Raw genomic sequence first — 22,521 nt, 5'->3', positions numbered from 1 at the left:
TTACAATGTATACCTTCAAATCAGCGGCACTGCGATGGGTACCCGCATGGCCCCACAGCATGCCAACATTTTTATGGCTGACTTAGAACAACGCTTCCTCAGCTCTCGTCCCCTAATGCCCCTACTCTACTTGCGCTACATTGATGACATCTTCATCATCTGGACCCATGGAAAAGAAGCTCTTGAGGAATTCCACCAGGATTTCAACAATTTCCATCCCACCATCATTCTCAGCCTGGACCAGTCCACACAAGAGATCCACTTCCTGGACACTACGGTGCTAATAAGCGATGGTCACATAAACACCACCCTATATCGGAAACCTACTGACCGCAATTCCTACCTACATGCCTCTAGCTTTCATCCAGATCATACCACTCGATCCATTGTCTACAGCCAAGCGCTACGATATAACCGCATTTGCTCCAACCCCTCAGACAGAGACAAACACCTACAAGATCTCTATCATGCATTCCTACAACTACAATACCCACCTGCTGAAGTGAAGAAACAGATTGACAGAGCCAGAAGAGTACCCAGAAGTCACCTACTACAGGACAGGCCCAAGAAAGAAAACAACAGAACGCCACTAGCCATCACCTTCAGCCCCCAACTAAAACCTCTCCAACGCATCATCAAGGATCTACAACCTATCCTGAAGGACGACCCATCACTCTCACAGATCTTGGGAGACAGACCAGTCCTTGCTTACAGACAGCCCCCCAATCTGAAGCAAATACTCACCAGCAACCACACACCACACAACAGAACCACTAACCCAGGAACCTATCCTTGCAACAAAGCCCGTTGCCAACTCTGTCCACATATCTATTCAGGGGACACCATCATAGGGCCTAATCACATCAGCCACACTATCAGAGGCTCGTTCACCTGCGCATCTACCAATGTGATATATGCCATCATGTGCCAGCAATGCCCCTCTGCCATGTACATTGGCCAAACTGGACAGTCTCTATGTAAAAGAATGAATGGACACAAATCAGACGTCAAGAATTATAACATTCAAAAACCAGTCGGAGAACAATTCAATCTCTCTGGTCACTCGATTACAGACCTGAGGGTGGCTATCCTTCAACAAAAAAGCTTCAAAAACAGACTCCAACGAGAGACTGCTGAATTGGAATTAATTTGCAAACTGGATACAATTAACTTAGGCTTGAATAGAGACTGGGAATGGATGAGTCATTACACAAAGTAAAACTATTTCCCCATGGTATTTCTCCCTCCCACCCCACCCCCCACTGTTCCTCTGATATTCTTGTTAACTGCTGGAATTAGCCTACCTTGCTTGTCACCATGAAAGGTTTTCCTCCTTTTCCCCCCCCTGCTGCTGGTGATGGCTTATCTTAAGTGATCACTCTCCTTTACAGTGTGTATGATAAACCCATTGTTTCATGTTCTCTGTGTGTGTGTATATAAATCTCTCCTCTGCTTTTTCCACCAAATGCATCCGATGAAGTGAGCTGTAGATCACGAAATCTTATGCTCTAATAAATTTGTTAGTCTCTAAGGTGCCACGGGTACTCCTTTTCTTTTTGCGAATACAGACTAACACGGCTGCTACTCTGAAACCGGTCTTTATTCCAAAACTGACTTGCAAAATGAAGCAAGGACACTATTCAAAAACAGCAAAACATTTTGGTTTTGTTTGCAAGACACTCATGAATGGTACTGTGCAGATACATCTCTCTTTATGGTGAGAACTGAATAATTGAGTTGCAAACATACAAGGACATAGACAGACATCAAAAACACCAAACAAGCAGAGCTAGGGGTACAAGAGCCCTTTGTAAGATAAGTACATTTTATTCATGATAAAATAATCTGGTTTTGTGTGATGGTTTGGATTGCTAGAGGTGATAATCTATTTCACTAAATGCAGTTGCAGATATTCTTCATGAAGTTTCTTAAAACGAGGACATATATTCTGATGATTAAATCACAGTTTGCATCAGATTTGTATTGGGCTCCATTACCAATTCTATAAACTCTGACTACTGCATAGGCATAAGGGCAAGCACTTTTGATTTATATCAAAGGGATTTTTTTAGGAAGGATCCCTGTTTTTTTGCTACCAGTATGCTCTCATTTCCTGAATTAGGGGAAAAATATGAAGTTTGTCTCTAATAATGTGGACATTATTCGTAGCTACATGGACAAAGTACAGAACCATTTGTCTAAGGGATCATCTGCAGTGTTTCACTTTGCTACTAGAAAATGTTAAACACAGGTCAGAACCCAAAGGTCATTCTCATCCAGTTAATTTATTCAAACAAACATTTCCTTGCTATGAAAAATAAAGACTCTTAGTCAAGTATGCATAGTATTTACAGGAAAGAGACAATTGGGTTTTGACTGAACTATCACCAAAACAATGATCATTTTAATCACTATTTATGATGACTGAGTTTCATTAGTTTAGGTCTGAACTCATTTGAACATAAAAAGAAACAATTTCTGTAGTATTTGGAGACATCATCTGGTTTTGAGAAGCAATAGAAAAAATAATTTTCTCTCTTGCAGCTTGAAGAAACTTAGTATTAAATGGCAATTCAGTAAACTATCAAGAATTTTAAATATGCCATAGTTTTTCCCTATTAAATTTTTCTGAAGTTACTTTGTTAAATGAGTCTCTACAGACTGAAGAACATTTTATCAGCAATATTAAATTTATGTATTTGTACTTTTTTAAATATTCCATCAGAAAATTAGATATAATCTTATATTTTTGCATGTGATCGTAAAAATGCTGTCTTCACTTACTTAGTCTTAGAAGAGAAATTTCATAATGGAGGAAAGTTAATTAGGACTTGTAGGTCAAGAATAAATGCCACAGTTATTGTACTTTATTAGCTATTTGTAAGCACTTTTCATAATATATTTGAAATGCTTTCATTGAGCTGTACACTGACACTCTAAACACCGTTCCAATATGTAAACTTTCCACATACAGTAATTTGAACTAGTTCCACATAACATATATACAGGCATTAATTAACAGAGTGGATAGTGTCTGTACATCTGTTAGCCATTAGTCTTTACTTTAATTCATTATATCTTTATCATTTACCTGAACAACTCATCAGGATCAGGCAAATTGAGACATTAGTTCATTATGTCATCTGCAGGATAGTACAGCCAATAGAAATGTTAACCTCTATTGTGTATGCCCAGATTCTACTATGAAACATGAGCCCAGAAATTTTGCTCCAAAGATGGAAATGCTTCCAAATTATCCCATTTATTGTGTATTTGGAATTCTAAAATTATTTGTGTTAGGAATGTGCAGAGGTTAGTGGGATATGGTATATTCCATTACAAACAATTCCAAATAGCAGGTATTTTTAAATATAAATTGAACTACATTCCCTCAGGTTGCCTTCAAGTAGTGGCCTATTTTATTTTTGACATAGAGTGCTATTGGAGTAGTACAATAAATCTACATGGTCCAGCTGGATACTGTACTTACTTTTCCCTGATGAGTATAGGTCATAAATTTAAATTAAAGTGATATGATTTCTACTGGTTCAACATCATCTTTTATATTTATATCCATCACTGAGGAAATGAAATTTAGATGGGATATAAAAAGGTTCCTGATTAGAACACATGCTTAAAATGTTAGCACAAAAGCAATGCAAAATGTATTGTATACATTAATTCTAAGTCATCTTTTCTGCATTTCCTCCAAAGAAGGTTGAGGTAAACCATCAAATAATCTCACTGTGCACCCCAAAAGCATGCAAAGTGTGGACATATAAAATACAGCTTAAAATATTTATTTTGGTATTTTTGGCTCCAATGCCACAACTGCATTCTTGGGGTTATCTCTGCATGGTTGTGTCTGTGCAGTGCAGTTGCAAGACAGTGATGTTAGATTCAATTAAAGGTGGTGGCAACGATGGGCAAAGGAGGCTTTCAGGAAAGAAAATGTTTCAGAGTAGGTAAGTATGGTAGGATTTAATAGAATCATAGAAATGTAGGGCTGGAAGGGACCTGAGAGGTCATCTAGTCCATCCCCCCCACTGAAGCTAGACCAAGTAAACCTAGACTAGCTAGCCCTGACAGGTGTTTGTCTAAACAGAGCTTAAAATACCTCTAATGATGGGATTGGAAGCCTAATCCCATGCTAAACTATCCTAATAGTTAGAAAGTTTTTTGTTATATCTAATCTAAATCTCCCTTGCTGCAAACTATGCTTATTACTTCTTGTCCTACCTCCAGTGGATATGGAGAACAATTGATCACAGCCCTTTACAACAGTCTGCAATGTATTTGAAAACTGTTTTCAGTTCCTCCTCAATCTACTTTTCTCAAAACTAAACAAGCCCAGTTTTTTAAATCTTTCCTCATAGGTCAGGTTTTCTAAACCTATTATCATTTTTGTTGCTCTCCTCTGGACTCTCTCCAATTTGTCCACATCTTTCTTAAAGTGTGGTGCCCAAAACTAGGCACAGTACTCTAGCTAAGGCCTCACCAGTGTCGAGTAGAGTGGAACAATTAACTCTGATGTCTTATGTCTGACATTCCTGTTAATATACCCCAGAATTTTTCACAACTACAAATTGTTGGTTCATATTTAATCTGTGATCCACTATAACCCCTAGATCCTTTTCTGCAGTACTATCCCCTAGCCAGTTATTTCTTATTTTGTAGCTGTGCATTTGATTTTTTTCCTTCTTAAGTGTAGTACTTTGTGTTTGTCTTTATTGAATTTCATCTTGTTGATTTCAGACTAATTCTCCAATTTGTCAAAGTCATTTTGAATTCTAATCCTGTCCTCCAAAGTGCTAGGAACCCCTCCCAGCTTAGTGTCATCCATAGATTTTATAAGCATACCCTCTATTCCATTTTCCAAGTCACTAATGAAAATACTGAATAGTGCCAGACCCAGGACTGATCCTTACAGGACACCATTAGATACGCCTGTAGTGGGGCAGTCACCCCACTCCGGCCCTGAAAGGGGTAAAAGCCAGCCCTTGGAGATGGCTGGGGCTGAGAGCCAATAAGAAAAGGCAGATTGGGAAGGCAGCCACAGCTGGGTCTATGCCCAATTAGGAGACAGCTGGACCTACAAAAGGGCTGTGAACCAGCAGCTGGGTCAATCTCTCTCTAGCTCTTGAGAGAGAAGGACCTGGCTGCCTGGGAGAGAAAGGAACTTGAGACCAAGCAGTGCTGGGGAAAGGGAGGAGGAGCTGGGGCACTCCAGCCTGGCAAATCCTGAGGCTGTGGGCCTGGTCAAAGGCCAAAACAGGTACTGGATTCGCAAAGGTGCGGCCCGTGGTTAGGCAGAGGCAGCAGGTCCAAACCTCCCTTGCCAGTAATGAGTGGTTTACAGACTGCAGTCTGCCCCAGTGAGCAGGGGCTAGATGATGACTGGCAGTAGCCACTGATGCAAGGTGGCATTAGAGGGTTGGGGGTTCCCTGGGAGGGGAGACCCAGAGTGTGGGGACACTGCCAGGGGGCAGCACCCCAAGGTAAAGGGGCATGAGGGTCAGGGAGGGACACAGGGGCCAGTGGCAGGTGAGGCACCAGCCTGCAGAGGGCACTCCTTATGCTGGAGAGCTAATTCCCAAAATGACCAGCAGGAGGCGCTGTGCTGGTGGGTCATCGACTTCGCTACAACATCCTCCCATTTTGACTGTAAACCATAGATAACTATTCTGAGTACAGTTTTTCAACTAGTTGTGCACCCACCTTAAAGTAATGTCATCTAGACCACATTTCTCTAGTTTGCTTATGAGAATATTGTGCTCGACTATGTCAAAAGCCTTATTAAAATCAAGATACATCACATCTACTGCTTCTTTCCTATCCACTAAATCAGTCATCCAATAAAAGAAGGAAATTAACTTGGTTTGACATGGTTTGTTCTTGACAAATCTATGCTGGCTATTACTTATTGCCCTAATATCCTCTAGGTACTTACAAATTTGTGTGATAATTTGCTCCAGCATGTTTCCAGGTATTGAAGTTAGGTTGACTGGTCTATAATTCCCAGAGTTCTATTTGTTCCCCATTTTATAGAAAGAAACTGTTTGCCCTTTCCCAGTCCTCTGGGACATCACCCATCCTCCATGATTTCTCAAAGATAATTGCTAATGGTTTTGAGGTTGCTTCAGCTAGTTCTTTAAGAACCCTAGGGTGAATTTGGCAGGCCTTGATGACTTGAATACATCTATTTTATTGACAAATTCTATTTTATTCTAAATATTTTTTAACATATTGTGCCTGTTCTTTGCCCATTCTGGCTGGTGTTTCTTCCCCCTTGTTGTTCTGTTAAGCACCTTGTCAAAATTAAAATTTTTAGTGAAGACTGAAGCAAAATAGGCATTAAACACTTCAGCCTTCTTGGTATTGTCAGTTATTAGCTCTCCTTCCCGCTAAGTAGTGAACCTACACTTTTCTTTGTTGCCCTTTAGAGCTTTGAGGAAATCTATACTTTCCATGGGATAAACAATAAGAATACACCCATCTATTGTATGCACTTGTAATGCATCTCATGAAAATGGAAATAAGAACAAATCCAAATGGTACAATAGATTAATGGATTTCATGAGTTTCACGGTGTCGCCTATGAAGAAATAGTTGAGAGACTGAGAAATAAAATAACTCTACTTTCCAAAAAATTTTGAATCCTTGGCTTGATATAGTAGTTTAGATTATTTTCTGCAGTCTTCTTCATAAAGGGCTGATGTTTCAATATGGTATAAGAAATAATTCATAAATACTTATTTGTATTACTGTTGTGCCTAAGAGCCCTAGTCCAGGACCAAGACTTTATTGTGCTAGGTAATGTACAAATACAGAACAAATGATGGTCCCTGAGCTAAACAGCTTACCATCTAAACAGGTGGGTGGAGATAGGCAATGAAAGGCTAACATTTCAAGACTGATGCACAGTATGATATTTAAAGACGAAAATAACAGCTCTCAGACAACTGAAAGCAAAAGAGGCATGGACTCGTATCACAGTATTTCTTCTGGCTTGATTTTCTCTTAACCTGTATCTAAAAGGTATCACATAACTAAGGAATCGTATGCAAACTGGTAACATGCTGGTCATTGGTATTATTGCATGGTATATGTGCAGATATGTGAAAAGTTTTTTTAAATATAGGCTGGAAATATATTTTTAAATGTGTTTGGCAGGTAGGGTTTAAGTCATTTTACCCTAGACAAAGGAATGTGGTCCTGCCTGCTTGAATGTGTCTTCAGTGTAAACTGAACAAAGACACAATGAAAGTACATTTACATAAAAAATAAACAAAGTCATCAAACTAGTGAGAGGAGGGAAATAGCCACTCTATCACAATATGGGAAGGAGACTGCAAAAATTAACATGGTATCAGCTCCCTGGCGGACACAGCAAGCTAAGCCCCTAGGAGGGCTTCCTGACTTGGAAAACAAAGATAAATGTTGAGGATATTAGCAGAGGGAGAGAGTCATTTTGGCATCTTTTACCTGAAGAGATTGAAAAAAACCAAGTGCTTTGAGTTCTGTGTTGGATCCTGGTGAGAAAATTAGTCTGAAAAAAAAAGACTAAAACCTATTTTTGTTTGCAACAATTTCTATCTCAATTCCTTCTACTTGATATCACTTAAATATCTGTTCTTTGTTAATAAATTTAATCTTGTCTTATTACACAGTCATCTCAGTGCAGTGTTCCAAAGTGAACAGTAAAATCTTCATCTGAACTAATAGGTTGGTGCCATGTACTGGCTCTTTAAAGGAGCAGCAAACTCGATACAATTTTCTAAGTGATACAGTGAGACAGGCTGAGCACCGCAGAGGAGATGGTTTTGGGGAGACTCAGGACTGGAAGGCTTGTTGGTCTCACCTCTGGCTTCCACCACCCTGGTTACTCCTTGCAGGGTGACGTCACTGTGCTGTAAACTGGCTGCTAGTGTCAGAGCTCTGAGTCAAAGCTGCACAGCACAGAAGCACCCAGGATTACAAAGCAACCTCTTACTGGTCTGGATGAACCCCCAAAGTATCAGCTTCCACCAGTGTCTGTGGGAGTTCAGAGATCAGCACCACTCAGGATCGAGACAGAGTCTCTAATAGACTGAAAGAAAAGGAGTACCCGTGGCACCTTAGAGATTAACAAATTTATTAGAGCATAAGCTTTCGTGAGCTACAGCTCACTTCATCGGATGCATCCGATGAAGTGAGCTGTAGCTCACGAAAGCTTATGCTCTAATAAATTTGTTAATCTCTAAGGTGCCACGGGTACTCCTTTTCTTTTTGCGAATACAGACTAACACGGCTGCTACTCTGAAACCTCTAATAGACTGAGAAATGTCAAAACTTGTGGGATAAGGAACCCTTTACTAATCTGTGAGGGTCTCCAGTGTTATGGTAATGACAGGCTTTGGCAGTTGAATAGATCAAATGAAAACTGTAGTTGTTATAAGTTGGATGGAGTTCAATTAAATGTCGGAGTAGGATAAAAACAAATGCCTGGTGCAAGCCTATAATGCTAATGGAAGTTATCTTTATACCATCAACCAGTTGGGAAATTTTATCAAGATCTTACATAAAAGATATGACAGGTTTCAGAGTAGCAGCCGTGTTAGTCTGTATTTGCAAAAAGAAAAGGAGTACTTGTGGCACCTTAGAGACTAACAAATTTATTAGAGCATAAGCTTTCGTGAGCTACAGCTCACTTGGAAACAGTCTTACACAGCTGTTCTTTAAAGCATCTATGGTATTTTCTTCCTCCTGCTGATCACTTACAGGCTGGCAGGAATTCTAACTGCATATAAAGTGCATTTGTCTTCAAAACAGGAATAAGTAACACCTGCATATACATAAAGTATTCCCCGCCCCCTCCTTCATGTCAAAGAGGACAGTTGTTGCTGGCACCAACTAGCATTTCTTTGTTAATTGGCCTAGAGTAGGGAGCAAAACATACAGCCCTAATGTTCATCTAAATAGTATCAATTTTATGCTATGATTTCTATAGGGACTACATATTTCATGAGATGGTAGATTATTACATGGAGATTTTGTGACCTTACACTAGTTTAATTTATGGCACTTTAACTCTTTTCCTAGCAGTATCTTTTCTGGGAATAAATACAGTAATCATAACAATAAAATAAGTTACTCCAATTTATTTGGACTGACATGCCCTATTGTTTGTTCTTGCATAAGTAGTCATAATCAACATGTCATGTTATATTGTTTCCTCTTTTTGCTCCAATAATAATAAAAATAAACAACTCTAATGTGGCCAATACCTCATCCCAGATGATATATGTATCACTTCCTGGATGAGTATCTTAGATTGAGGAAAAGCCCCAGGAGAAAATGTGCTTGTCAGAGGGGACAGGTTCCAGGACCTCCATAGAGATGCAGTCCTTTTGTGTGCAGTAAGTCAGTTTTGACTAAACACTCTGGTGCTCACGTCTGAGTACATCCTGAGTCCATGGGGCTTGATATAATTCCACTCTGCTCCACACGAAGTGCTCATGCACTACATATGCTTCAAATTTACCCCCTTCATAGCGATTTATTGGTAACATAAACAAAAGCCATAAATCTCAGCCTAAGTTTTCTCCTGAGGTTGGCTAAGGCATGGCTGATGTTGACTTAATTTCATATCAGTAGAGATTAAAACAAATCATATCAAGTTGATGAAAGTGAAGATTTTCTCTTTTGGTGATAGACCTAAGCATCTTTCTGTTTACATAAAAACAGAATAATAGAAACTGGAGATGGAGAAAGACCTTTTAGATTATCAAATCTATCTCTCTGCTGAGACATAACTGTTCCCTATGGTACATTTCCCACTGTTCATATTGTCTAGTTTTAAAAGTCCTAAATGATGAGACTCCTATCTTTTCCCTTGGGAGATAATTCCGTAGTTTGATACATCATCATCTCAAGAAATGTTTTTCCTTATATTTAGCCTAAAATTTCCTTCTCTTAGTTTTATCCTATTACTCAAAGTTATAGTCCCCTGGTAGCATTCTACATAATTTCTCTTTGATGCTTAAAGCACTCAAAATATTCATAAACTTGTGTCCTGCCTTAGCAAAGCTATTAGCTCTTTTAGCCTTTCTTCAGAAGTCAGTCCTCCAGCATAACATATATGCATCCGATGAAGTGAGCTGTAGCTCACAAAAGTTTATGCTCAAATAAATTTGTTAGTCTTTAAGGTGTCACAAGTACTCCTTTTCTTTTTGCATATACAGACTAACACGGCTGCTACTCTGAAACCTGTCAATATATTTTTTGTTGCTCTTCTTTGGACTGCCTGCTATTTGTTAATATCTTTCTGGTAATGTAATACCCAGAACTGAATACAATGTTCAAGTACAGCTATACCATAACCATATGTTAAACAACTTTACTTCATTGCCTTATGATGTGCTTGGCATATGTAACCTAAATCTGCATTGGCTGTTTTGTATATCACATTGCAAACTCATTTATTGTCCACTATCACCCCAGTTCATTTTCATCATTATTGCTTTCTAGGTTGTCTGCATAAACCTATATATACAGGCTCCCATCCATTGGGAAGCCTGTAAGGTGTCAGTACAGCCCCAGATGAGTAGCTCTGGTCTGGGAGGGGGTGTGGCCATAGTAGCCAGGAGATGCACTATTTTAGAATATTCCCAGTCCAGCCTCTGCTGGAGGGCCTGATAGAAACTGTAGCTGCTCTCCCTCAGGAACTTTTGTGGGAGGGTAACAGTAACAATACAACCTGCTCTGTATAGGGCTGGATCCAGCGTTTTTGCCATCCCAAGCGGCAAAAAAACCCACAACTTGCCGCCGAACAGAGAGGCAGAATCTTGCCTGCCGAACATGGAGGTGAAGTGATGGTGTGGCTGCTGTATTGCTGCCGACAACCGAAGGAGAGTCGCGTCCCCGCCGCTGAATTGCCGCCAAGCGCAAAACGAGCTGTGACGGAGCGGCCGCCGAATTCCCGCCGCTGCCAAGGGCGGATTGCCGCCCTAGAGCCCGACATCCTGCCGCTCCTTTACGTTTGCCGCCCCAGGCAGCTGCTTGGTTCGCTGGTGCCTGGAGCTGGCCCTGGCTCTGTACCAGAGACGACTCTTCCTGTTATCGCTAGAGCATAGTGGCCCTTGCGGTTGCAAGGTGGTGCAATTTGCACTCTGTGTGCTGGTTCAAATGCCTTGGAAAACTTTGATTTGATTAGTAGTATTGCAGACTCTTTCAAGTCTGTACCAACCAGCACTGAAAAATGGGGCTGATCCATTGGTCCTTAATCATATTGACTAATAGGGGACAACTCTTGTGATTAAGGATTACTGATGTGAATAAAGGTTGAAGGATAAGGTCCACTCTATTAGATCAAATGTTAGGATTAATGGTACAAGAGCTAAATGTGGGGACCAAAATATGTGTTTTATAAGGGTCCTCCCTACCTACATTCCCAAGTATGGGGGCATGACATCATATACACAGGAAACCAGTTCTCCATTTGGTCATCTACACAGCTATGTGAAGGAAACATTATTCAACTGTGCTCAAAAATCTAACTAAAATGCAGTTGTGTTTTCCACCCTAAGGAATGGCACAGACATGGGCTTGCTATCCATAAAACATCAAAATGTTAGTTTCCATATGAAACGCATTTTTTGTTTCAAGTGTAAGATAAAATAACTAGAATTACCTGTACTGGAGTGAATTAGCCCCAGGAAGATTCACCTAGGTCATGTCCTACAAACGTATAAGAAGCACACATCAAAGTGAGTAGATAGAAAAACAACCCAAAGTGAACAAAGGAAACCTTTAAAAGATTGTCTCAAAGAGAGACTCCAGCAGCATCATAGACAAATGCTATCCACTCGCATCAACAGGTGGGGGATATTGATGGAGATGGGGGGACACCCAGTAGTTAGGGAAGGAGGCAGTTGCCAGTGACAATAGGTAGTTTCTCCCATGGGAATCTCTGGCACCCATTGGCCAGCTGGGGGAGAGGGTTGCTGATTGGCCAACATTCCTCAGCTCCTAGGATTTAGCCCCACGCAGAGGCCATGTGGAGAGCTCTTTTGGCTCCGTTCCAGCAGCCCACCCTACCCACCCGAACTAGGAATGGGAACCTGGTTTGACAGATGCTGTGGGTCTAGATGATTGCCTGTTTAGGGGGGTCAGGAACAAATATTTTCTCCCATGGACCAAATTAGCAGAGGACCGGGGAGTTTTTTGCCTTTCTCACAGCATCTGCAAGCCACAGTGGGTTAACTAGGAATGTGCATGGTACCTAGCTGAGGTACTGGGGTGGTGGTGTTTACTCGTCACAATTCATAGCCGGTTGCCAGTGCAGTTAAGAGAATAAAATGAATAGTTCCTAGAGGTAAAAGATTTGGGATTTTTGAGATGGGCCTTGAGCTCATGTGGTAGGGTGAGACCTTGTGGCCTCTGCGGACCAAGGTTCCCACCCTGCTGCACCCTGTGTCCTTCCTCCGAGGGGGGAGGATGCTAGGACTCAGAGAGCTGAGGAGAGCCTACATCGCTTTATGGTTTATATGGTAAGAAGCCCTGTAATCCTGGCTCCAGTTATGGGTCATATCATATGGAGCCCTCAAACCCCTGCACCGGAACCAATTAAATGCCTGGTATACGAGAGTATGGGTGATGAGAAGGCAGTGCCCCTCCCTTGTGCTAAAAGTTTAATAAAAGTTGTGGCCTGCTGCTTAATTCCATGCATGTCTGTCCTTGTTTTGTAGCTGTGTCAACATCAATGCACCTAAGGAAATTATAGCTACTAAATGAACAAATTTATTCTGAATGGTAAATAATGATAGAGTGAAACTGTTTGAAGACAACTTTAATTGGACTTAAAACACCAACTGCATCTGCCACACACCACCCACAGGATCAGCTTCATCAATGAAATATCATGAATACCCTGCCTGCATCAGGTCAGGACTATCATAATCTCTATTTGCTAAGGTAATACAAATATTGGTGAAAAAACAGAAGTTCTAATCTTGTGAAGATTTTGTCATATCACTGAAAGCAATGTCTTAAAATACAATAAAATGTTTTCAATTTTTCTCCATTTCTCCATTCCATTTCCAGAGAAATTGAGTTTATGGATTGTAGTTATGCAATAATTACTAGCGATCTCAGACTAGATTACATTAAAGAGTATCTCTGAGGCACTTCCCTAGTTGGGTTGGGGGTCCTCGCCATGCCCAGTTTCCATCACAGGGTTGGCCTAGTACAGGTCACAGCCTCTTTCCTGGTAGTGACCCCACTCTTGGGGGCCTGTTTTCTTTACCTCTGGGTGGGGGAAAAGCAAAAGTTTAGGTCAACACAAACCTCCTGGGGTCAATAACAAGGCAATAAAAAGCCTGAGGCACTAGTTTATTTCAGGGGTGCCTGGGTAGCAGCTTTGCTGGAGTCTTTATGGCTAGGTAGCCAGGTCAGACTCTCCCTACAAGACTTACCCCTGAGGTTTGCCAGACTCCTTATAGAGGTGGGCAGTTTCTCGCATGAGGGTTCCTCCTGCCATTCCAAGAGCTACTCTAATCAATCCCTTCTGAAGACTTCTCCCCTTGTGTACTGCAGCTTCCTCCTTTTATAGCCCTCCTCTCTACCGTGCATGATTGATAGCACCAGAGGGGCGGGGCTATTTTAGCACACAGTCTCCCAGGCCCCTTCCCTGGCAGCGTAGGGTTTATACACTCCATCACATGGCCCCATTCCTTCAAACACTTATGTACATGTTTAATCATAGTCAGGTTAGTAGTTCCTTTTGTCTTTAAGGTAAGCATGTGCATAATTACTTGCAGGATTAGAGTCTATGTTCAGAAAATACTCTTTTAAAATTGATTCTCAAGGTATGATCTTCAGGCCTGGTCTTAGAAGGGGTTACTGCTAAGATAACTTGTCCAGTCTTTTCAAAGATCTTCTGTCTGAACTATAGAATTTGCTTTTCTCTCCAGGAAAAAAGAGAACACTTCCTTTCTCAGAGGAAATTCCTAATATAGTAGTGAAATTCCCTCAAAAGGCAGCCACGCACTCTGAAAGGAACAACCTAATCACTCCCTTAAGTTCTAATATTGAGCAAAACCCTGTTGATGCCACTTGGATGGAGAGAAATAATATATTTAATTATCAAACAATATACTTAACATTGGTGAATAATCTATACAAGATAATCAGCTTCAATTCTTGTCTACCTTTAGTTTGTTGAATACAATATTTTATAATAAAATCCTGATAAAAATACATTCCATGTATGCATTCTTTAGAACTGCGCTTCTCAATCATTGCATAAATAAAGATTAGTTTTGTGTAACCCTAAAAAGTTTCAAAATTCAAGTTAGGATAAACATCCAATAGTTAGATGCTTTTCTAAATCTATTAGGTCTACAGAATTGGTTTGGAAATTCCTTCTGGATTCATCCAGATCTCCCCTGTGCACAACCTGAATACAGGCTGTATACAAGAACAAGCATTTGACCCTATAAGATTACTGGAGGAAGAAGTAGAGTAAAAGATTGACTCTGTTAGCCAGTTTAGAGGGAAAAATTGTAGTACTTTAAGGTGATGGTGATATTAAAACTGTAAGTGACAGTGCCCAGAGAATTCAAACAGAGGTTAATAGTTTTAAACGCTCTTTCTGGCACTCTGATAAGAGATACTGTAATACAAGGTTACACCATAAGATTGAAATTCTTGAAAATAACAGCACAAACTGTAATTTGACTGCACTGGGCTTTGCTGCTGGAGTTAAAGGGGAAGATCTTTGTGAAAGTCTCTTTGCTATTAGAATCTATTTTAGATTAAGAACAACAACAAAGCCCCCTTCCCTCTTCAAACATGACAAACATTCTAGCAGAAATATCTCAGATAACTCTCTGGTTAAACAAGGATTACTCTGTCAGATTTTGATCAAGTCTCTGACTTCCATTGTGGTAAAGATATGGTTATTTCAGAAGTCAGGGACAATACTTGTAGAGTAATAACTGCATGGGCATCTCAAGGTCATATGTAAAATAATGTCTCTTAAAACAGAAGGCTCTCATATTGGGGGGAGGAGGAGAAAAAATAGTAATGTTTTCTGCTTAAATTGTACATGGATTTAGGCCTGCATCCTGACTTCAATGAGACTACTCATGTGTGTAAAGTTAACCATGTATTTAGTGTTAAAACTGTGGTCTTAAGGAAAACATTCACGTCACAGTAGTACAGCCACAGAAATTCTCAGTCATCCGGCTGTGAAATTAGTGCTCTTGGAACACAAGGGCCAGCCACTGTGATGATAGTAATGATTGCAAGGATCATGGCTGGCTGACATGGAAGTGTAGTGGTACCATCATATCAGCAAGTACATCTGAGTGCTTTAATTTCTCTCTCACACACATTAGACAAGAGACAGAGAGACTGATTATAATTTACTAAGAAATTAGATTATGCTATTAGGACAGGCTTGTCTATTGAGGTCAATGTGAATATTTTGCTGTACAACTATGACACTCTGACTAAACTGCTTTATTTGCACTTTTCTGTGTTTAATTGGCCTTTGGTTAATTGTCCAACACTTATGTGTTTTTATATCCTTTTTTATTAGCAAATGGAGGTCTTTATACGGTGAGCAAACTGAGGACTTTATACAGTGAAGAACAGTAAAGGTTGCATTTATTTGTTTGTCTCTAGCCCATTTTTTATTCTAAGAACCATAAAAATAAAGCCAAAATCATAATAAAATATCAGAGTTGCATAAGATATGCTCACTTTTCAGTGTTAACTATATTGGTAGCTTAAATTTTTTGGGTCAAATTTAGTCCCAAGTGAGAGGGAGCAATTTCCTTTGAAGTCAATGTGAATGATGCCTTTTTACTCTAAACTGAAAGTTGGCCCTTTGTCGTCCACAATTCCAACATCTTTTAAGAATACACTAAGGACTAATCCTTTGGCAAATCTAAAGTGTAAGAAAATCAAATTTGGTTTTAAGTTACATGAGTACAAATAGTCTGAAACCATGTTGGGTGAAAAATGTAGTTAGGTAGAGACTTAACATAGAAAGGTTTGCCTTGGATTGAAATTCTGAGAATGTAAACCTCCCCTGACATGAGAGATATAAAACTGATATTCTGTTATTCCCAGAAATTTCGCTGTAATGTAAATCAAGATCTGTATATGTAATTTGTGGAGACCTATTTCAGAGCATTTTTCCTGCTAATACACAGATACTTTAATGTACATTTTGAGACTTTATGTGCCTAACCTTAGATCACATGTTTGGTCAATATTTTGTACATTATTAGCAATTAATATTTTATTGTTATTGGTTGCATTCTCACTACTAGTTATCACAGGCGGAACTGACTATAGGAGAAGAGTTGAAATCAAATAAACTGAAAACCATGAAGCTATATGTGATGAAGAGGCTGTCATTAGTAGGAATACGTTGTGAAGGGAGAGGTAAATGAAGAAGAAAGGGAAACAGAGGGTGGAGGTAAGAGGGGGAGCCTGATTTTGTTGAAAGACATGCTGTAGATGGGCTTTGAGAGCCAAAGTTAATATTTACTAAGTCTAGCACATTCAATAACTTTGGATTTTCTTTAGTGGGGCCACTGTTCCTTTTGTTTGAAGAGAGAGAAGAGCTGTGAATAATGCCTAAGAGCAAAACTAAACCAGAAATAAATGACTTTTTTAATGTGAGACCTTCAACCTCAATTCCAGTTCCCCAGAGGCCATCTTTGACTCCTTCTCTGGCTGTGCTCACACAGATGTCAACCGTGGATAAAGATAGCTCTAGAAAGAAACTGATGAAGGAACTGCTACTTAGCAAGGTGAGTTTACAAGCTTCCTTGACATTGGCAGAGGGGGAGTTGGAGGCGATGTCATTCAGAATATCCAATTAAAAGGAATGGATTAGGAGAGACTAGGAGCGACTGCAGATAGCAGCGAACAAGTTAGATAATGGCATAGAGAGTAAACTTATAAAGTTTGTGGATGATATCAAGCTGGAAAGGGTTGCAAGTCTTTTGGAGCATAGGATTATAATTCATAATGACCTGGAGAAATGATCTGAAGTAAATAGGATAAAATTCAATAAGGACAAATGCAAAGTACTCCACTTAGGAAGGACACATACAAAATGGGAAATGACTGCCTAGGAAGGAGTACTGCGGAAAGTGATCTGGGGGTCATAGTGGACCACAAACTAAATATGAGTCAACATTGTAACACTGTTGTGAGGGGGGGAAAAAAAAATAAGCAAACATCTTTCTGGGATGTATTAGCAGAAGTCTTGTAAGCAAGACACAAGAAGTAATTTTTCTGCTCTATTCTGTGCTGATTAGGCCTCAGCTGGAGTACTGTGTCCAGTTCTGGGTGTCACATTTCAGGAAAGATGTGGACAAATTGGAGAAAGTCCAGAGAAGAGCAACAAAAATTAAAGGTCTAGAAAACATGTCCTGTGAGGGAAGATTGAAAAAACTGGGTTTGTTTAGTCTGGAAAAGAGAAGACTGAGAGAGGACATGATATCAGTTTTCAAGTACATAAAAGGTTGTTACAAGGAGGAGGGAGAAAAATTGTTCTCCTTAACCTCTGAGGATAGCACAAAAAGCAATGGGTTTAAATTGCAGCAAGAGAGGTTTAGGTTGGACATTAGGAAAAACTTTCTAACTGTCGGGATGGTTAAGCACTAGAACAAATTGCCTAGGGAGGTTGTGGAATTTCCATCACTGGAGAGTAAGAGCAGGTTAGACAAACACCTATCAGGGATGGTCTAGAGAATACTCAGTCCTTCCATGAGTGCAGGGGCCTGGACTAGATAACCTCTCGAGGTTCCTTCCAGTTCTATGCACATTGTTCAACTGATTCAGTGGAAGCTGCTCAGCTAAATCAGTGATTAAAAGTATTTTGTGTGTGGTGGGAGAGGCATGTTAAACTGCTCAAAATGCAAGGGTTAATAGGATCCCAGCATATAAAGATTATTGGGATCCTGGTGGATAAATATCCTGATCCAGTAATTTTTATGGAAAACTCATTCTGAAAATCATACACACACCCTAAATATTAAAGAACTATGTTCTGTGGATAAATTATTACCCTCAGTTTGTGCTATGAGGAGATCAGGTGGTAAAGGAGAATGGTGAAAATCTTCATTGTCACATTGACTGATGCCAGGGAGTGTGAATGAGTATTAAAGGTTGCCAAGAATATAAAGAACTATTCTATGAAGAGAATGAGATTGTCTTCTTTTCTGATATGAACTCCATGACAAGTCTAGAGGAAAGAATTTAGGGAAATCAAACACTTCATGGATGAAGGAACAGAGGACAAGGTATTAACTGTTCCAAGCAAAACTCAGTTACCCACAAGAAGAAATGGTATATTTTCTGAATTCAGACTGCTAATTGTTTGCCTTATTAAAATAAGAGAAGAGAGATCTGATCAGGAGACCATTGGTAGAGACTTCTGATGACTAAATTCTTGTTAAAACTGGGTTGCGGCATTGCCAGCAAGACTTCTCCCTCCTTTAATATATGGTATGTTTAAATTGGTAGAAAGATGTGTTTGATATTTTAATAGATTTATTAGAATTCCCTTTTTTGCATAAATGTAACATTTATAGTCATTTCTCAGAGATGGGCTATTGATAAGTTTAGGGCAGCACGTCCCCCTGCCGCTTCTCAGAAGCGTAGATGGACTTTTGCATTCCATTATTTAACCTGAATGCCACTACTGCAGTTAATTGAAGCAGCTGTGTGATGTTTAGATGCTGAGTTATTATTTGGGTTTGTATCTGTATCTACTTTATTCTTTTTTCTATATATTCATATTTTTGAAAGCACTGACAATTTGGTGCTTTTGGAATGCTTTCACCCCCACAGCATTTCCTTTGTTACCACTGAAGTTTGTTGCTTGTGTGCTGTGCTTCTGCAGAAATCAGCCATGCTGATATGTTTGTTTAGTGTAGTATGAAAATAGTAAATAAAAAGGAATTATAAAAAACTCTAAAGATATCATATTCCATTAGAATATGCATTATATATTTGTTTCATCTTCTGTGATGGAATGGGAATGCATTATTTATATAATTTGCCAGTCTTATTAATTATTGTTCTTGGTGTAGCATATGCTGTTCTTTGCATTCATTGATGCAAAACCCATATCTGAATTAAATATAAAATAAAAATGCATAACTGAATGAGACCATTTTACTCTAACAGAATTGCAATTTACAAACTTCCCATTAATTAAGGTGTAGCACTGATCTGCCACTTGCCAATAAAGTTACTTATCTATTACTAAATTAAAAACACAGCATTAATTTTATTTAAAGTCACTGTAATTCATTTCTCCAAATTCTACTGAAAACTCTGAGTTGAAATACTCATTACCTTTTCTGTCAAATGCTAACAATAGTTCATAATTGGCTTACTTCGCTAACCTCACCAAGGTCTTTGTCAGCAGGAAAGGTTATCAGAGGAATTTGCACAATACCTTCCCCATTACCTTATTTAGTAAATAAATCTGAAGTGTTTGTATATGGATTATGTGAGACTAGTGCTTCTATTCGTAGCTGCACAAAACTGCAGCTTGTCCTTCCAGTCCTGTTTTTCGCAAAGAGAGCCAAAGAGGAAGGGAAAATAACCTATCATATCAATTAATGTGGACTGCTTCCAGGTAATCTAAACCATCCTCATGCAGCAATTTACTTTTTTAAATTGGAAAGGCAACTGGAAAGGCAAAATTTCTCTCTCTAGCTCTAAGTATGTTGCAGTATAACACATCTATTCAGAGTGCTAATTTGCACTGCTTGAAATAGATATTTTATTAACAAAATAAACATCCCAAACTGTATCTTCCCCAGATTATTTGAAATTTTATTCCTCACAAAAATAAACAGGTTTACTGAATTATAAGGAATATTCCAGTATAGATACCTTTTGCTCAGCTTTTACTCCGACAGCTACAGTGAAAGTAGTCTCTGATTTAAAGCACATTTTATTGTCCAAGGGACACTAAATAATATACAATTAAGATTTATTATGTTGCTTTTGCATATTTGGTATTACATCCATTTATGTAATATATTAATAGTTACATAAAATACCATTAAACGACTTTTTACTTCAATTTTCATCTCAAATATTTATCTTCTCTTAAAATATCCTATAACGATAGAATCAGGAAATCAACCCTTTTCTAATCTGCACCATAATAAAAGGCTAAATTCACTTCCAAGTGGATGTGAAAAACTATACTTTAAACTAAACATCAATCTCAGAATTAGCATGCAAATCAAAAATATATATTGTAATGTAGATGGGTCTTCAATGAATAGTAGATTTAAATCTGCTAATTTTGAGATTCAAATTAGATTGCTAACTGAAGCACAAATAGTATATCTGAAATTCATGTTGACCCTCAAACTATGTTCATGCTTAAAAAAATGATGGCAGGAAAAATGTGGAAGGCAAGAATAGCACTGCTATAAGTATTTGTATTAAAAAAAAAAAGGCTACTCCATATGTCATTCAAAGCCTAGCAGCTTTGGTTGAAATCACAATTCCTTTTGGTGACATCCATATGGAATGGAAAGTTTTAATATTACCCTTTGCTAAAAGTCATGATCTAATTTCCTGTATGTTGTATTAAAAAATTGTCAACTCTATTTACTGCTTTATTTCAAACTAAAAATGATGAATGTTATAGGTGAGTTACATTGATGAAATCCCTTCACTTTTGTTCCTGATGTAAAGAAATGGCTGCATCACAACATCATTTATAGTTCTGAGAAGACTAATAATCTTAGTTTAATTTGGGAACAAAGCTTCTCTGGTTCCGAACTGTGAACTGGTTCTTGTTCTATAGCTATTTCTACTTTCATTCACTGGCCTATGAATAACATATGACAATTTCCTAGCACTTTTGGGCTCCTTAATCTCCAAAAGCATGTATCAATAATGAGTAGTATTTTCCTCCCCACAAGGTATTCATTTTAAACACGTTAGTAGGAGATTTACATGGGCCTTACATTTAAGATTCAGTGTGGAGTTAGGAGACTTCATTTTGGGGTTCAACTTAGAACTTATCTACCTCCTTGACTCACATACTCCACCCTGTGATTATCTGTAATGTTATTTCCTTTCCCAGGATACTGCCTGCGATTTACCTATGGAAATGTGACCCTGCTCCCTATTTGCATCTCAACGGTATTGTGATCTCTTAAAATATTACAATTTTTTAGAGTCCCCACTAAGTGATCCCTCAGATCTGAAAACTTTCCTTCTGTACCCCAGAAATAGAACTTACACACATTGTCTCTTCTGGGGAGGTATACAACATTGCATATTGGAGTGCTTTGACTCTAGAACAGTGTTTCTCAACTACCGGTCTGTGGACCTGCGCCAGTCCCTGAGATCTCTCTGACACAGTTTAAGAACGCAGCAAGCTGATGCCTGGTATCAAAAAGGTTGAGAAATACTGCTTTAGAACACTCATGCAGCATCAACAACCAGTAGAAGGGTAGCTGGATATGTTGCCTCCACCGCACACCTATCGGCATTCTGAAAGACCTTAGCAAATCATGGAAGGAGGAAGAGATGTGAGCTGGGAGGATGAGGGAGATTAGGGGAAAGTTACAACTCATTTTAAGCCCTGATGGGAGATCACTGGGTCCCAAAACAGAATTACTAAAGGTACAAGTTAGTGAATATGCCATTTTTAATTCAGTATTCTTATTTGTTCCTATCTTTACTTGCTACTTCTTATTACCATTTGTATGAGAATGGAGTAAACAAATGCCCTTGATATTTAAGCTGTAAGGTTTATTTGCTATCAGAAAATGAATGTTATTAATGAAGGGTAAATAAGTAGCAAAAGGCGTGTGCTTGTATTCTGCCTATCAAAACAGTGACTATGCAGCTTTTCCTAATTGCTCCAGTAGGTATTACAAATGAGTTTATTAACATTTCCACTGTACATAAAATAATGCTAATGTAGATAATTGGAAGAGTCCACCAGTAACAGATCTGAGGGGGTAAATAGTAGACAAGTCTGATCTTTTGTATGGCTTGTTCTGGGAATTCCCTAGTTCTCTGATACATTTGGGGCAGTTTAGCCCAAGAATGAGGTAAGGACATAAAAACTATATGCGGCACTAGCAGAATTAAAGGACCATTTCCAGGTTCTGCTGTTGTAGAATGGTGAGGCAGAGAAACTATTTACTGCCCTAAAAATGCTAGTGGCAAATATGAGGGGAAGTGAACCAACCAACAATCTTTTCAAACAGCTCCTCCATCAGCTGAAACAATGTAACCTAAACCAGATGGGGTTCATACAGACTGCTAGAATCAGAGTATTTGCTCTGAAAATCTTATGAGAATAAACTTTCTTGTGAAATTTTCAATATTTTCAGCTTTTGGGCAGGCCAGATGTACCCCAAACTTTTGAACCACTCAAAATGTTTGCGTGAACTTTTGGGCAAAAGTTAAATTGGGTACTTTGATTAACTGAACCACTCGAGCATTGACTACACATAGTTTTTA

The 22,521-nt window shown here is 39.0% G+C and overlaps 1 protein-coding gene and 1 long non-coding RNA gene across 6 annotated transcripts in view; one reads left to right on the top strand and one right to left on the bottom strand.

The window, feature by feature from the left end:
• The window catches only part of PACRG (parkin coregulated), a 507,299-nt gene that overhangs the window by 43,790 nt on the left and 440,988 nt on the right, over positions 1 to 22,521 (bottom strand). The window contains exon 6 of one of the 5 annotated variants that reach the window (XM_043511265.1): positions 11,672 to 11,718. The exons of the other annotated variants lie outside the window; for them this stretch is intronic. Coding sequence (XP_043367200.1) covers positions 11,687 to 11,718 — 32 coding nt within the window. The 3' untranslated portion in view covers positions 11,672 to 11,686. The remainder of the gene's footprint in view (positions 1 to 11,671; positions 11,719 to 22,521) is intronic. 5 annotated transcript variants of the gene reach the window in all.
• Positions 1,692 to 20,957, top strand: LOC122459393. Its single transcript, XR_006280051.1, has 5 exons — positions 1,692 to 1,810; positions 12,729 to 12,923; positions 15,584 to 15,644; positions 16,323 to 16,471; positions 16,582 to 20,957. It is a non-coding gene; the product is annotated as an uncharacterized LOC122459393 (long non-coding RNA).

The sequence above is a fragment of the Dermochelys coriacea genome, chromosome 3 (assembly GCF_009764565.3).
Source record: "Dermochelys coriacea isolate rDerCor1 chromosome 3, rDerCor1.pri.v4, whole genome shotgun sequence".
Classification (NCBI taxonomy): domain Eukaryota; kingdom Metazoa; phylum Chordata; order Testudines; family Dermochelyidae; genus Dermochelys; species Dermochelys coriacea.
This window is presented reverse-complemented; position numbering and strand designations above follow the sequence as displayed.